General features: G+C 41.2%; 2 protein-coding genes across 3 annotated transcripts in view; one reads left to right on the forward strand and one right to left on the reverse strand.

Annotated features, from left to right (window-relative positions):
• Positions 1-14530, forward strand: part of LOC126965053 (limbic system-associated membrane protein-like) — a 624470-nt gene that overhangs the window by 270722 nt on the left and 339218 nt on the right. The gene's annotated exons all lie outside the window — the stretch shown is intronic.
• LOC126965051 (limbic system-associated membrane protein-like) overlaps positions 1-14530 on the reverse strand; it is a 226477-nt gene that overhangs the window by 181611 nt on the left and 30336 nt on the right. For both annotated transcript variants that reach the window (XM_050808495.1, XM_050808494.1), the window contains exons 5-8: positions 13989-14117; positions 12757-12894; positions 9281-9430; positions 6193-6225 (exon numbers count right to left, since the gene is read on the reverse strand). In XM_050808495.1, the coding sequence (XP_050664452.1) occupies positions 6193-6225; positions 9281-9430; positions 12757-12894; positions 13989-14117 (450 nt within the window). The remainder of the gene's footprint in view (positions 1-6192; positions 6226-9280; positions 9431-12756; positions 12895-13988; positions 14118-14530) is intronic.

Below are 14530 nucleotides of genomic sequence, written 5' to 3' on the forward strand. Positions count from 1 at the left end.
AGCAAGTGAAGCACCGTTATGTTAGTGTGTGTGCGGTTACACAATCTTTTCTCCCTTAAACAATCATATATGGCCACAAATACTTATATAGTATCGTTTTACACTTTTTAACCGACTTCAAAAAAGGAGGACGATCTCAATTCGTCGGTATTTTTATTTATGTTTGTTACCTCAAAACTTTCGACTGGGTGTACCGATTTTGATAATTCTTTTTTTATATGAAATCTGGTGCTTCCCGTTAGGGGGTCCCATTGTAATTTAGTCCAGATCTGACTATGACATCCACGAGAAAAATCATAAAAGTCTTATATTTTCTATACATACGCATAGCAAATTAGATGATAAATTTACGAATAACACAATATCGCGCCAACCGATTTCAATGATTCTTTTTTTATTGGAAAGGATATACTTCAAAGATAGTTTGGTGAGAGTTTGGTTAGGTTCTGATTACGGAATCCATGGTAAAGTAACTAAACACTTCAATTAAGAAAAATTTTGTATGTCTGCACATATTAAAACAAGTTGTTAGTTTACTTCAAATTCACTAAAAACCAAAAAATTAAAAAATAAATTAACAAAAAAACAATCGACTTCAAAAACACTATTCCAAAACAATAGATATAATATGCACTAAAAAGTATAAAATAATTGCGTATTTTTATACAATCTTATTCTAGTTATATCCAAGATAGGCTTGTAACTACATACATAGTTATAGGTGAGATGTGCTTTAGTCGTGAGGAGGTCAGAGGCGAGAGCGGGTCCCGGCGGAAGGACACCGATTCCAAAAATTACAATAATCGTAACTAGAATTAGATTGTATAAAAATACGCAATTATTTTTATACTTTTTAGTGCATATTATATCTATTGTTTTGGAATAGTGTTTTTGAAGTCGGTTGTTTTTTTGTTAAAAATTTTTCACAACGCACGATGGCATTTTTAAAATGTTTTATTGAGACGCAAACTGATCTGTCACAGACGATGACAATTCTTATAATAGCCGCCTATCGGCCAGTAGTAGTGTAAGTGTCTGCGTGGGGCTATGTATTTACACGTTAATCGGCTTGTTTTGGTGCTACACTGTTATGTAAGGTGTTCGTGAGTAGGATGAAACCCATTGGAATAAGGAAAAAGTTATAGCATAGGTCTTGTAGTCGAGATTAACCATTTTTTAACCTAAAGCACCCCCCTTTTCCACTTTCCGACCTCAGATCACCCGTAATTTATTTTTCCTTACATTTTTGTTGTATTCCGTTCCCAATAGGTTTCATCCTACTATTATTTTATTTCACTTTTTATCATTTTCAAAGGCACTGGTCTAATGATATAATTGGCTCCCCATTACTTGGCCTCACTTTCTTGAGTCGAGTATCCATCTTGTTCTATTTTATTATTCTATGTAATCTCTGCCAAGTTGAGCAAAACAAGCAGTACGGCCGTACTATCCTTTTCTCGAAGCAGTTCAGGCGATTTTCGACCCTATAACTTCATTATGTGTAAAACTACTCGTAGAAGCCTGAATTTGAATATTATAATGGGCAAGTTAATCTATTTAATTAAACATAAAATATTTTCAGTATTGATATGGTCACTATAACATGTTGTTAGGTTATTACATTATAACTTAAGACAGAAGGACCCTTAAGTAAATAATTGACCGACTTGGTATTACATGGATCTCACAACTTTTTACGGTAGAAGACCTGAGTTGCGAGACTTGGTTTTTTTACAAGTATGTTTTTGATGGCATTGTTGTAAGTTATGATAAGTTATAAATAGATATAAACAAAAAGTCTTCTAGAAGGTAGAATGATATAACAGACTAATATTAGCCACAGTCCTGATAATTATTCCGTAGTTTGTTTCATACGTCTCAGGAAAAACTATAACATAATATGCGACCTGTTATCGCCACTTTAATCTGTCTTTCTACTATTTTGTCATAAAAAAAAGAAAAAGTGTGTAAAGATTTTAGTATTTTCTTTGATTAGCGCGAGTTTGTAGAAGAACCAAAGTCATCGACATAGCCCAAATGATTGCGAAACTGAAATGGCAGTGGGCAGGGCACATAGCTCGGCAGACAGATGGCCGTTGGGGCATAACCCACCTCCTTCCCATGGTCTTACCGACCTTTTGGTCATCAAGACCTAGGTACCGACCGAAACAGCGGGAGATGTACCGGATTTGAGGTCCGGCACATTTTCTTGACTCCCTACAAGTTCTCATTTTTTTTTTCGTCCCTAGATGGGCCATCTAGCCCCCTTTCTGGGGGCGGCCGACCACAACTACGGCTTCGTCGTCGGGCAGCCCATCTTGCAGTTCTTCTCCTTTTCCAAAAGTCTTCCTTTCTCTATCTTCGACACCGTCTTGGTTTACCCCTCCATCACTCTCCGGTCACGGTACCAACTTGTGGCAAATCTAACCAACCTTGAGAAGTTCACCTCCGAAGAAACAAGATCTCCGTAATGCACTGGTCCCGGATTTTCCCTCTCTAGATGGTCTAGCAGTTCACCTCTCGCCCGATCATACAGACACCATTCCCACAGCACGTGGTCGCGGTTCTCTTCCGTCGCGCCACATGGACAGGTGCCGTCCCCTTTGAGCCCCAGGTCCCTAAGCTTCCCGTTGAACATACCATGCCCCGTTAATAGTTGCGACGTGTAGTGGTCGGGATGCACCCACGTCGCCAGGAGTCTGTCCCCGACACATGGGAAGAAGCGTTTGAGATCGCCACCCCTCTCTTCACGTTCCCAACGCTCCTGCCACATGATGACCACCTCGGAGTGGATGTCTTTCTTCAAGATCGCGAGCTCCTGCTTTACCTTATCGCCCCTGGTCGCCTCTATCTTGCCCGCGCGATACACCTCCAGGTCGGCTGGAAGCACCCCTGCTAGCACTGGCAGTGCGGCCGTACTCGTGGAGCGATACGCCTTGGTGAGCAGCACCAACGACGTTCGCTGTGTCCTAAGCAACCGGCTAGACACCACATACAGGAACGACCTGTGATACCAGACGCTCGCCGCGTACGTGAGAGTAGCTACGTACGTCCCCCTGTACAAGACTTTAAGAGCCTTGTACTGTATGCCCCATGAAGTTGAAGATACCCGTGCCATTTTACCAAAGCACCTCGCGGCTCGCTCTCCGATATCCAAGGCATGCTCGGCAAATGATCTCTTACCATCAATTGTAACGCCCAAGATTTTCACCGAGTCCACCGCTCCTACAGATTCACCTGACGTTCTAATAACCGGAGGGCGCCCGAACGATCCCTTCAGGGTAATCGACTTAGTTTTCAGCGGTGAAAACTTCAGCCGATTCCTGCGACCCCAAGTCGAGATTCTCTCAAGCACCGCCCCGGCCTTGGTCTCGATAGCAGCCCTAGAATCCGCTTGTATAAGTAGCGTCACGTCGTCCGCGTACGCTACCATTTCGACCCCTGTTGGTACGTCCATTTCCAAAAGGTCATTCAACAGAATATTCCAAAGTGTAGGGCCGAGCACAGAGCCCTGTGGACACCCCATGGTTGACGGTTTCCACACCGTCTCCCCCCCTGCAAACATACCGACCCGTCTATTGACGAAGTACGAGCAGAGACACTTGTATATGTTCTGAGGGCAGCCGCCCTGCTTAAACTTAAGCAGGACCATAGGCCACCATGCATTATCGAATGCACCTGCTATGTCCAACGTTACCGCCTGGACATACTTGTGAGTGCTGGCGTTCACTGTATAGAGAAGCGAGTTCAGAGCCGTTAACGTCGACCTCCCTTTCATAAACCCATGTTGACGGGTTGACATGCGACTGTACAGACCCGGAGTACATTCACATATCAACTGCTCAAGCACCTTGCCCAGTACTGGCAAGAGGGTGATAGGTCTATACGCCTTTGGGTCAGTCGCCTTCCCATCACCCTTTGGCAGTACTATTAACCGGCCATCCTCCCATACATCGGGGAATACTCCCTCATTTATGCACTTCACATACATAAGTGTCATCTCACACGCGGCCGCCTTCCACGCTGCCTTAACAATACGAGCGGTGACACCGTCTATCCCCGGAGCCTTGTCCGGTAAATTCCGAATTATTCGGCCTATTTGTTCTCTGGTGGGGGGATTCACCGAGTGACCACTGGGCAAACAAGCTGCCGCCAGGCGCACCTGCATATGGTAGTCAGAGTCGGCTGCCAGGTCGTCGTCCGGACACATTGCTGCCAGTATCCCTCCCAACACGCTGCGAATATCGATAGCATACCCCTGCGCAAGCTTAAACCCATTAATGACGTTCGCAGGTGGACGCACCCTACCGGTGGCGGCACGATACGCCATACCCCACGGATCGTCATTCCCACTGTCAGCAAGCCGCGAGAAGTGGTTGGTCTCCGCTTCGCGCATAGACTTTCTGTAGACCGCGCGGGCACGATGGAAGCGCGCCCTGCAGATATCTTCTGCCAGTCCGCCCGCGCGCCGAGACTGTTGCCATTCCCGACGTAATCTGTTATGTTCCCGCCGAAGGTTGTCGAGTTTCCTCGACCACCATTCGTGACCGCGTGTTTGGTCCTTCCCCTTAGCGAACCCTAAGCACTCCCCGGCTGTCCGATCGAGCGTTTGGACAAACTGCTTGCAGAGTTCCTGCGCTGGCTTTCGGCAGTCAAGCCTGCCTACTCGCCACGAGAGCGTAGAACAAAACCGGTCCCAGTTCACACTTCGGTCCCGGAACCTCGTCGGTTCTTCTCCTGGTTCCAGCTCTCCCTGGTACCGCGCGGCTGATGGGTTTCCTATGGTGATGGAGAACGTAATCAGCTGGTGGTCGCTGCTGCTCTCGTCTTCCCTCACCTTCCAATGCAGTATTGGGACTCCTCTGGTTGTAAATGTCACATCAATCTGGTTGTAAATGTCACATCAACCGTTGACTGTGTTGAAAGTGTACGGTTCCCCCTCCTTATTATGTACGAGGAGCCCCTTTGAGAGGATGAAACTCTCCATCGCCAATCTTCTTCGACTTGCTTCTGCACCTCTTCCCTCAAATTGCTCACGGCGACTGTGCCAGAGCGGAGAGTGCGTGTTGGTATCGGCTCCAATGATAATTTGTTTCCCTCTTAGTGCTTCCAGTACGCGGTCCAAGTGTTCAATGTGGGTTTCAATGCTCTCGCAGTACTGGAAGTACGCCGACACCATGTAGAAATCTCCGCCTTCCCCCCGGAAGTGTGCCACTAGGCAGTGCGGCGTGGAAAGATGAGGCAGGATCATTCCAACTATCCTTGTGCTGTTGACGTAGATCCCTGCCTTCGAATCTTCCGCGCACTGTAGCAGCCCCTGCAGCTGGGCCCTCGCATACTGTACCTGGACAAGAACAATACCGAGACCCAGCCTTTGGGCGATTTCCGGGAGTTCCGCTGTCGCCGTTGCTGCTCCTTGGAGGTTAATCTGCCCGACGTTTATGCTGCGATGCCTAACATCCATAGTCGGTTCTTTCGGCTGCCCTCTTCTGCGCCGCTATCCTGGCCGGGCATGTAGAAGCCGCCGTCTTGTGGTCCTCTCCCTGCTTTCCCGCTTTGACGCAGGTGGCGCAACGCACGTTCTTCGCCTTACATTCTTTGTGTCCGTGTCCAGCGTCTCCGCACCTGCTGCAGGTCTCCTTCTCCGCCCTGCAGTGCTTCGCGGAGTGCCCGTACCATTGGCATTTCGAATAGCATGTGACGTCGAGGAAGTCACGCACCAGGTACCGCTCCCAATCGATATATGGCCGTTGGGGCAGTAAGGTCTTCGAATGGCGACCTATATCGAAAGACGTAGTATTGGAAGGCCCCCCACAAGATGGACCGACGATCTGGTCAAGAGCGCCGGAGTAGGTTGGATGAGGGCAGCACAGGACCGATCGTCGTGGAGATCTTTGGGGGAGGCCTTTGTCCAGCAGTGGACGTCTTTCGGCTGAAATGATGGAAGGATTTAAACGCTACACGCGTTGTAACTATATTTTTACATTAGATTTTTGCGTAAAGCTAAATTTTTATTTTAGTTAACCCGCCGTTTCAAGACCTTTCCAGATATCGTTTTCATCAAAAAAATCATCTGAGACTTGTTTTACTTTTGTACGTGGTAAATAAGTGGTTGTTTGCTTATGGTGAGTATTACATTGTATGAATAAACATTATTTTAATGAGTTTCTAGTAAATAATATTGATACAAACCATTTTTATTCTCCAATGCTGGTGGTGGCATGGCTGTAAAACACATAGAGAATTTACGCCATATTCATTACTTTATTTTTTTATTAAAGGAAAACGTACCACCTACAGCTAATGATACATTATACACTGGCCTTCAAAAGTAAGTATCACACTTTTAAAATTGGGATAAAGTTTTAAGTTCACAAGATATACTTTCGAAATAAAAAGGACTCCAAAGAGAATTTAATTTTGTACATAAAAACTTTATAGTCGGTAACCTTCTTTTAAGAATTGGCTGAAAAAAAACTTCAAAAACAAAACCATTCCTTTTTCAAAGTGGACGTTTCCGAATTACAGTTTTACCATTCACATTTTTCTTTCTGTTTTAAATTTTTTTCAAGATCAATGGGTCTTGTTTCAAAAATTTATTATGCTAAAAAGCACATAACATTTATTTATCATGCCTCTTTCAGTTGAAAAATGTGCTACGATCATGGCTTTTCTGGAACTAGGCATCAGTATGCGTCGCACTGCAAGAATGGTGGGTGTGACGGTACGAACGGTCCAGAAGGTAAAGCGAAGGTACGAAGAGACTGGACACCATCTGAGGAGACCTTGTAATGGCAGACCCAGGTGTACCAGTGCCCGAGAAGATCGTTATATTATTTCCACTGTGTTAAGAAATCGCCACCAAAATGCAGTTGAAGTCCAGCAACAGCTTCTTCAGACCCGGAGGGACTACATTAGTGACAGTACAGTGAGAAGAAGACTTGCTGAAGCAAATTTGAAACCCCGAAGACCAGCGAGTGGCCCAAAACTCGAGAGACAGCATCGAGTAGCGAGACTGCGATACGCCCGTGAACACATGCAGTGGGATGAAGAAGAATGGTCAAGAATTTTGTTTGCAGATAAGTCTCGATTCTCCCTTTACACTTCTGATGGAAGGCGAAGTATTCACAGGCGACCCGGTGAGCGATACCTTCAAGCTTGCATCTCAGAAAGAGTCCAATACGGTAGAGGCAGTGTACATGTATGGGCTGGCATATCTTCAGAAGGTCGCACAGAGCTTGTAGCCATAGAAAATGGCACCCTCACTGGGCAAAGATATGCTCAAGAGATTCTCAATGAGTATGCAGGGCCGCATTTAGCAAATATGGGGATCGATGCTGATGCATGATAATGCCCAGCCACCCACGGCTCATATCGTACAAGAGTATATTTAGGAGGTCGGTATCAGCGTGATGGCTTGGCCATCAAGAAGTCCTGATCTCAACCCGATTGAACACGCCTGGGATGAGCTTGGAAGGCTAGCCAGAAATCGCAGACCACCACCTACTACCCTCAGGGCACTAAAGCAGGCCCTGGTAGAAGAATGGGAGAATATTCCCCAACATCGGCTCCGAAACCTAGTGTTCAGTATGCCAAACCGGTTCGAGGCTGTAATCAGAGCTCGAAGAGGCAATACCAGTTATTAAAAATTAAATAACATGTAATACATTTTAGATGAATTTTTTTACACTAAACTAAAAATGTTTATTTTCATTGTTTTATCTTTTTTAAGTTAAAAATGTAAATAATGTATAATTTTAGTTTCTAAGAATTAAAGCCTATAAAATTTGCAACAAAACGTTTTTAATCTTAAATCTCTATCTTGTATAGTTAAGAAAAAAAATTAATTTTAAAAGTGTGATACTTACTTTTGCAGGCCAGTGTATATTATATTACAGAATATAAAGCAAACAGAGGGAAATAGAAAAGTACAGAAAATCGAAGCACACACAGTATGATACAAACTATGAATTAAGTACATTAACAAAACAAAGAGAAGAAGTAATATATAAACCAATTGAAATAATTTTATAGTAACATTAAGTAACTCTCAACGCTTATCCATAGGCACAGTTATATTAAAACATCAATCGATGAGTCTTGAGCTGTAGAGTTGAGTTGTTAGGCCCGGTTACCACCAAAGCGGAGAGGAGATACGATTTGATAACCAATCAGATTTCGTTATTTCAACTTCTCCTCCCCGCTGAGCTTCGATGGAAATGGATGAAGCGGAGAGGAGATGAGATGACTCACTTTTCTTAGATTTTAGCGGCGAAGCAGAGCGGAGATGTGAGATGTTTGTAGCCCCTTTCCCCGCACCTTCTCCCCGCACCTTCTCCCCGCGTCTCGCACACCCGAAAGCGTAATTTATTCGATTGACTGATCTTGAATGCAAAAGGCGTTCCTTCCGTATTTTTAACCGACTTTAGTAGAATAGCGATGTATTTTAACTCAAAAAAAGGAAGACATCTTCCTAGATATCGGTTCACTGATTTTGAGCTCTCACAACTCACATCTCCTCCCCGCTACACATCTCCTCTCCGCTTTGGTGGAAACCGGGCCTTAGTCGCTACATATATATATTGGATAATTTTACATTTATTAATAAATTATAATTTTGAGTACTGGTTGGTATGTACAAAATCCAAAATGTAAAAATTTCTTCAAATTTAAGGCTCGACCTTGTTATTGTTATGTGTATTGTATTGAAAAGTCACTAACCTTTTAAATTTTAACCTTCACAACAAACAACAATGACATACTCGTATATATGCACAAAAGTGAGATTCAAACAAAATTATTGCAAAAATTGTATGATGTAATAACTGGAAAATTTATTTATTTGGGTAAATTGTGTATTTTAATTTTTAATTTATTCATTTATGATTACGGGTAAATCAAATCAAGTAATTTTAATTTGTTTATTTCATAGGTCAATCATATTACAAATCAAATATGTATTTTTTTTCATACAGCTCATTCGGAAGGCAGATTTCCGTAGAGAAGAACGAGCAAGAAACTCTAAGGTTGCTCTTTTCAAAACAGATTAGGTGTTACAAGTTCTTATTTTTAATGCAATGACTAGCTAAACCCGTGTGTTTATTTAATGTCGCTCCATATTAAAAAGTTGAATATTTATCTCGAAAAAAATATAGACTTACTTCATAATTATATTAAAAGCAAGAGATCAAATGTTTGTGAGAGAAAACGGCAGTAACATTATGTGAGATTTTTCGTTTTTGAAAAAAAAAAATCTTTAAATTTCTATTGAAATACTTACGGTATAACTTGATCGTGCCTTCTGTGTCCCCCAACGAGTTCTTAGATACACATTTATATGAACCGTAATCAGAGTTTTTGATCCTTCGTAGAGGCAATCTTAACACAGAACGAAAAGTGCCGCTAATCCTTTGTGGCTCTAAGCTTCCTCCTACAAAAATGAAATCTTATAAAAGGGAGCAATTAGTAAAGTTAACACATATTACTTTTTTTTATGAGAAAAACTGACGCGACGTTCGAGTCTTCCACCTGGTGCTACAGGTAGGGGTAACTCTTAATGTAATGCTGCTCAGGATTCTAGATTGAACTCAAAAGACATCCGATTTTTAATATTTTCGTTTTTTTATTTAAGATTGTACCAATAAGTCTCATACCTAAAGTTATAAAATATGGTATGGGATTAATTTTCAGTTAATATATCTATGAACTACGTGTAAAGCGACATAATAAGAGTTAAAGAGTGGTTTAGAGGAATGGTGAATAAATGGATTTGATGAAGGAAAATCGAATACTTTAACATTTTTTACCTATCAGCTTTTTCGTAATTTATTATTAAGTTATTATAGTATACGGGTCACCTGATGCCTTCCCCCTTGCTTTCGATAGCCGTCGCCCATCTATGTGTTAGGTATACCAGAAGATCACCTGCCGATTGACCGTGTCGAAAGCCGTACTATCGGTAGTTGCTCAACTGGTATCCCTCACGGTATTCCAAGAGATGGCGGTTAATTATGCTCTCCATGATTTTGGAGAGCAGGGAGGTAATAGCTATAGGCCTGTATTTGGCCGGATCCGAACTTTCTCTCTCTTTTTTTTTGGATCAGATGGACAAGGGCTGACTTCCATGAGTCAGGGACTACGCCATTTATATATGAGTTCCGGAATAAACGCGTCAGCACCGGTCAACTTTGGCGCACACGTTCTAAGCGCGATTCTTCTCTCTCAGAGCGCCATTTGTTTCCGAAGCGGTAGTAGTATCTAGTAGTATAAGAAATGACATCAAAAAGAATTCTAAAGGAATCAATTTTGAGAAAATAAATGCCTTTTATGCCTTTTTATGCCTTTATTGGAGAAATGCCATCTGGCCCACTCGAATTCCCGACGTCCAATGAAAACAGAGCTCGCCTAACAGTTTTCTGTCTGAACTGTACTTCAGGCATAGAGCTCTGACACCGCGGGATGGTCGGTGGTGTCTTTCCGTTGTCGTCAAGAGTCGAGTTGGAGGCAAAAAGAGCACACAGGAGATCGGCTTTTTCTTTTGCCGTATAGGCCAGGGTGTCGTTCCTCATGTGCAACGGCGGCAGGGACTGTTTGTCATCTCTGGTCTGGCGCAGCCCTAGTGTAATCTCGCTCCATTTGACCGCGTGCAACGCAGAGCAGCATGAATTTTCGGGGACCCAGTACTCTGTGAACGGCTGGATCACTTGCCGTTGTGAGTAGTGTATGTGTGAGAGACATCGCTTCATTGTGTGTCTTCTACCGCATTAATCGCGGAGCGTTCCAAAAAGCTGTTTCACCTGATTCCTGCCACCAAATTCACCTTCGCACGACACGCCATAAATAAGGATATCATCCCCACCATCTGGATATTTTGCATTCCTCCACTGTTCGGTTTTTAAGGAGCTTTCTTTCACGTACTACAAAGCTGTGGAATGAACTACCTTGTGCGGTGATTCCGGGATGATACGACATGGGTACTTTCAAAAAAAGCGCGTACACCTTCCTTAAAGGCCGGCAATGCTCCTGTGATTCCTCTGGTGTTGCAAGAGAAAGTGGGCGGCGGTGATCACTTAACACCAGGTGACCCGTATACTCGTATGTCCTCCTTTTCCATAAAAAAATAACATGACAGTAATAAAAAACAAACATAGATTTTTTTTAATAATAGGTAGTAGCACAGGAAAGACCTGGAGTGAAATTAAGAGAGATCCTCAGGACCGATCGCGATGGAGATGCACTGTGGATGCCCTCTGCCCCAGCTAAGGGGATACAGGAATTTAATGATTAATGAGGTAATTTAATATTTATGCGGATTACATAATGTAGATACTTTATTTTGTATGTACACACTTTTTAGGGTTCCGTAGGCAAAGGGTAAAAAAAGGAACCTTCGTCATGTCTGCCTGACTGTCTGTCCGTCCGTATGTCTCAGTGACTTTTTTCCGAAACTATAAGAACTATTCTATTAAAACTTGGTAATTATATGTATTCTGTGAACCGCATTAAGATTTACATACAGAAATAGAAAAAAACATTAACTTTTGGGCGTCCCAATACTTAAACTGAAAATCAAAAATTTTTTTTTCATCAAACCCACGTGTTGGAAATTTATGAATAATTCTTTAAAAATGATGTTTCGAATTTATTTTATTTCTAAACTGAATATTTTCCGCGAGAGACACGAATACGTGTTTGTGCGCATGCGTAGTACAAAGCACACATTATTTTGTTAAATATGTTAACCTCTGTATTTATATAATTTTCTGCACTTTTTACGTTGTGTTAAATGCCTCACTGTACAAATGGCTTATTGTTATATCGAGATAAATCTCTTAATAAAATCTTCCTTGTTACTGAATATTCAAATCACGCATATCGTTTCACGAGCTACATTTTCAGTTCTAATTTATTTGACTCACACAAGGGAAAAGCATGTGTAATAGAACTTTCTCTATCAAGATAATGGTATGCGGCTGAATACTGTGATAGTATCATAAGTAGGTCAGTTATTTATGTTGACAAAACAAGGTTCTACATGGTTCTATGTGTATCGTATTATAAGGGAAGTAATGTGAATTATAACATGTTTTTTTATGATAATAAGGGTCGAGAAGAGCAGGACGTTCAGCTGATGATTCTTGAAAAAACCGAAAAACTCTGACTTGACCGACAATTGCGCACGTCGCCTTGTTACATGAGTTTCATTTGCACAGTAATTTCACTAGCTACGGCGCCCTTTAGACTGAAATCAATAATATTTACAGATTACTGCTAAACGGCAAAAATAGCGCAAATTTTTTTCATACCACAGCTTTGTACTACGTGGAAGTAAGTAGTAAGTGGAAGAATGCTTCTTGAATACTGTACTGTCGAGAACCGCCACACGTCCAGATGGTGAGGATGATATCCTAACTTGGAATCCTAAGGTGGAATTCGGCGGCAGGAATCAGGTGAAACAGCTCTTCGGAATACTCCCTGTGATAAATGCGGTAGAGGGCACACAATAAAGCGATGTCTCTACGCAACGACAAGTTATCACGCATATATGCAAGCAACACCAGAGGAATCACAGAAGCGTTGTCGGCCTTTAAGGAAAGTGTATGCGCTTTACTTGAAGGTGCCCATGTCGTATCGTCTCGGAAACACCGCACAAGGAAGGTCACTGTATGAAACATTCTTATGTGACAAATTTTTATATTTCAAAAAAAAAAATATCATCGAAAACTATTTTTGTATCAAGATTTTTCTATACCTTACCAATAGGGACTATTTCTCCGTCCTCTCGGCTCCAGTAGCTGACAGGTTTTGGGAAAGCCTCTGTTTCACATTCCAACACCAAATCAGTACCAAGAGCAGCTCCTACCAGCTGGTTTCTTATTGTTATGACCGGCGGAACTTAAACAAAAATATTTCGTACTTCTGACTTATATGTAATATACAAAGAAATATTTTATGGTAGCTATGGCAGAAGAGTGTGGTGTTATATTGATAACTAATGGCACCCCGCAGTATCACCCGTGAATAATATTTTATTTGTAATACAACACAACGTAATACATAACAACGTCTGTCGGGCCAGCTAGTATAGCTGACCCGACAGACGTTGTTCTGTAAATAATAAATAAAATACCGTTTTTTTATGAATTTGTCAATAATATTTCATTACATCAAGAAATTATTTCGTAAAATATACTCCCTGTTGTTATAATGAAATTGTTTCACAGCAGAACCACAGAATTGTCATGAGTCCATACAAAACAGATAAAATATTTATGTGTATCAAATCGAAATAAAAACTATCCTATCTCTCAAGTTGGACTAAACTTCACACCATGAAGAAATACCTATTTAAATCTGTTCATAAGCTTAGGAGTCCAATGGGAACAAACATCAGGACACTGGGTTTATATATTTTAAGATAGCTCTTGTAGCTAATGTATAAGAAATAGCATATGATATTGTATACTATTAAGATATATTAAGAACTATTATTTTTGGATCACATTGCATTTATGTATCACCAACCATTAACTCCAACTGACGTACGTCTGACTATAAAATAGAAAAATAACTATTCAAATCAGATTGGTCAAACCAGATACAAATGGGTTCAAACAAACAAAAACACTCTTACCTTTGTAATAGATACTTGTATATATAAGAATAAATAATATATTGTATCATTAACACAACAAATAAAACATTAATATAATATTATTAGTATTATGCATTAACATATATTGTCATTGTCTTGAGCAGTCAAGAAATAATTAATTTAGTTTTATATTATTTTTAATGTAAGGAGGAATACCAGGGGCGTAGCTACTGCCGTATCTGGCGTATCAAGTATACGGGGCCCCTCTTTTGTTTATTTGTTTGAACAATTTTTGTATAGTTTTCAAATACATTGCTAGTTTTCTCTAAAGTTTTATCTAAGTTTAAAATAAAGTAGTGTATAAAAAGGTTGATGAATTGAATGTAAAACTCACATTCCACGGTAAGCATTATTCTTTTGCTTACGGTAGGAGGTACTCCGTTGGAAGCAATACATAAATAAGCTCCAGCGTGCTGCCGGCTCACCCTCGTAATATTTAATACAGGACCCTCCTGTGACGTCACTGCAATCATAAACACAATATCAGTCGCTACGAATCTAACAACGTAACAACTTTTACGCCAATGCACTAATACTGAGAAATTATTGTATTGCGGATAAATATGTCGCTTTTGTAGTTTTCTAATACTTTTAAAAAACCAGCACTCTTTAACTCTATAGTATTCACATTTAGAAACCCGCCATCATCAGTCGTAATTGCCAGAACTGGCCACAAGCGACTACCGTAATATACGATTTTCAAGGCTGTCTTCACAGAAGTCCAAATCCAAAGAGTTCTTCTGCAAAGGCATAAATGCCTTTCCCATGAGATTGCAAAAATGTATAGATAACGAGGATAAATATAATATCCCAAACGGCAATTTGCTTAACTTAACTCCTCATAAGAACTTATAAAAAATAAAAATACTTTAGCTG

The sequence above is a fragment of the Leptidea sinapis genome, chromosome 6, assembly GCF_905404315.1.
Source record: "Leptidea sinapis chromosome 6, ilLepSina1.1, whole genome shotgun sequence".
Taxonomy (NCBI): domain Eukaryota; kingdom Metazoa; phylum Arthropoda; class Insecta; order Lepidoptera; family Pieridae; genus Leptidea; species Leptidea sinapis.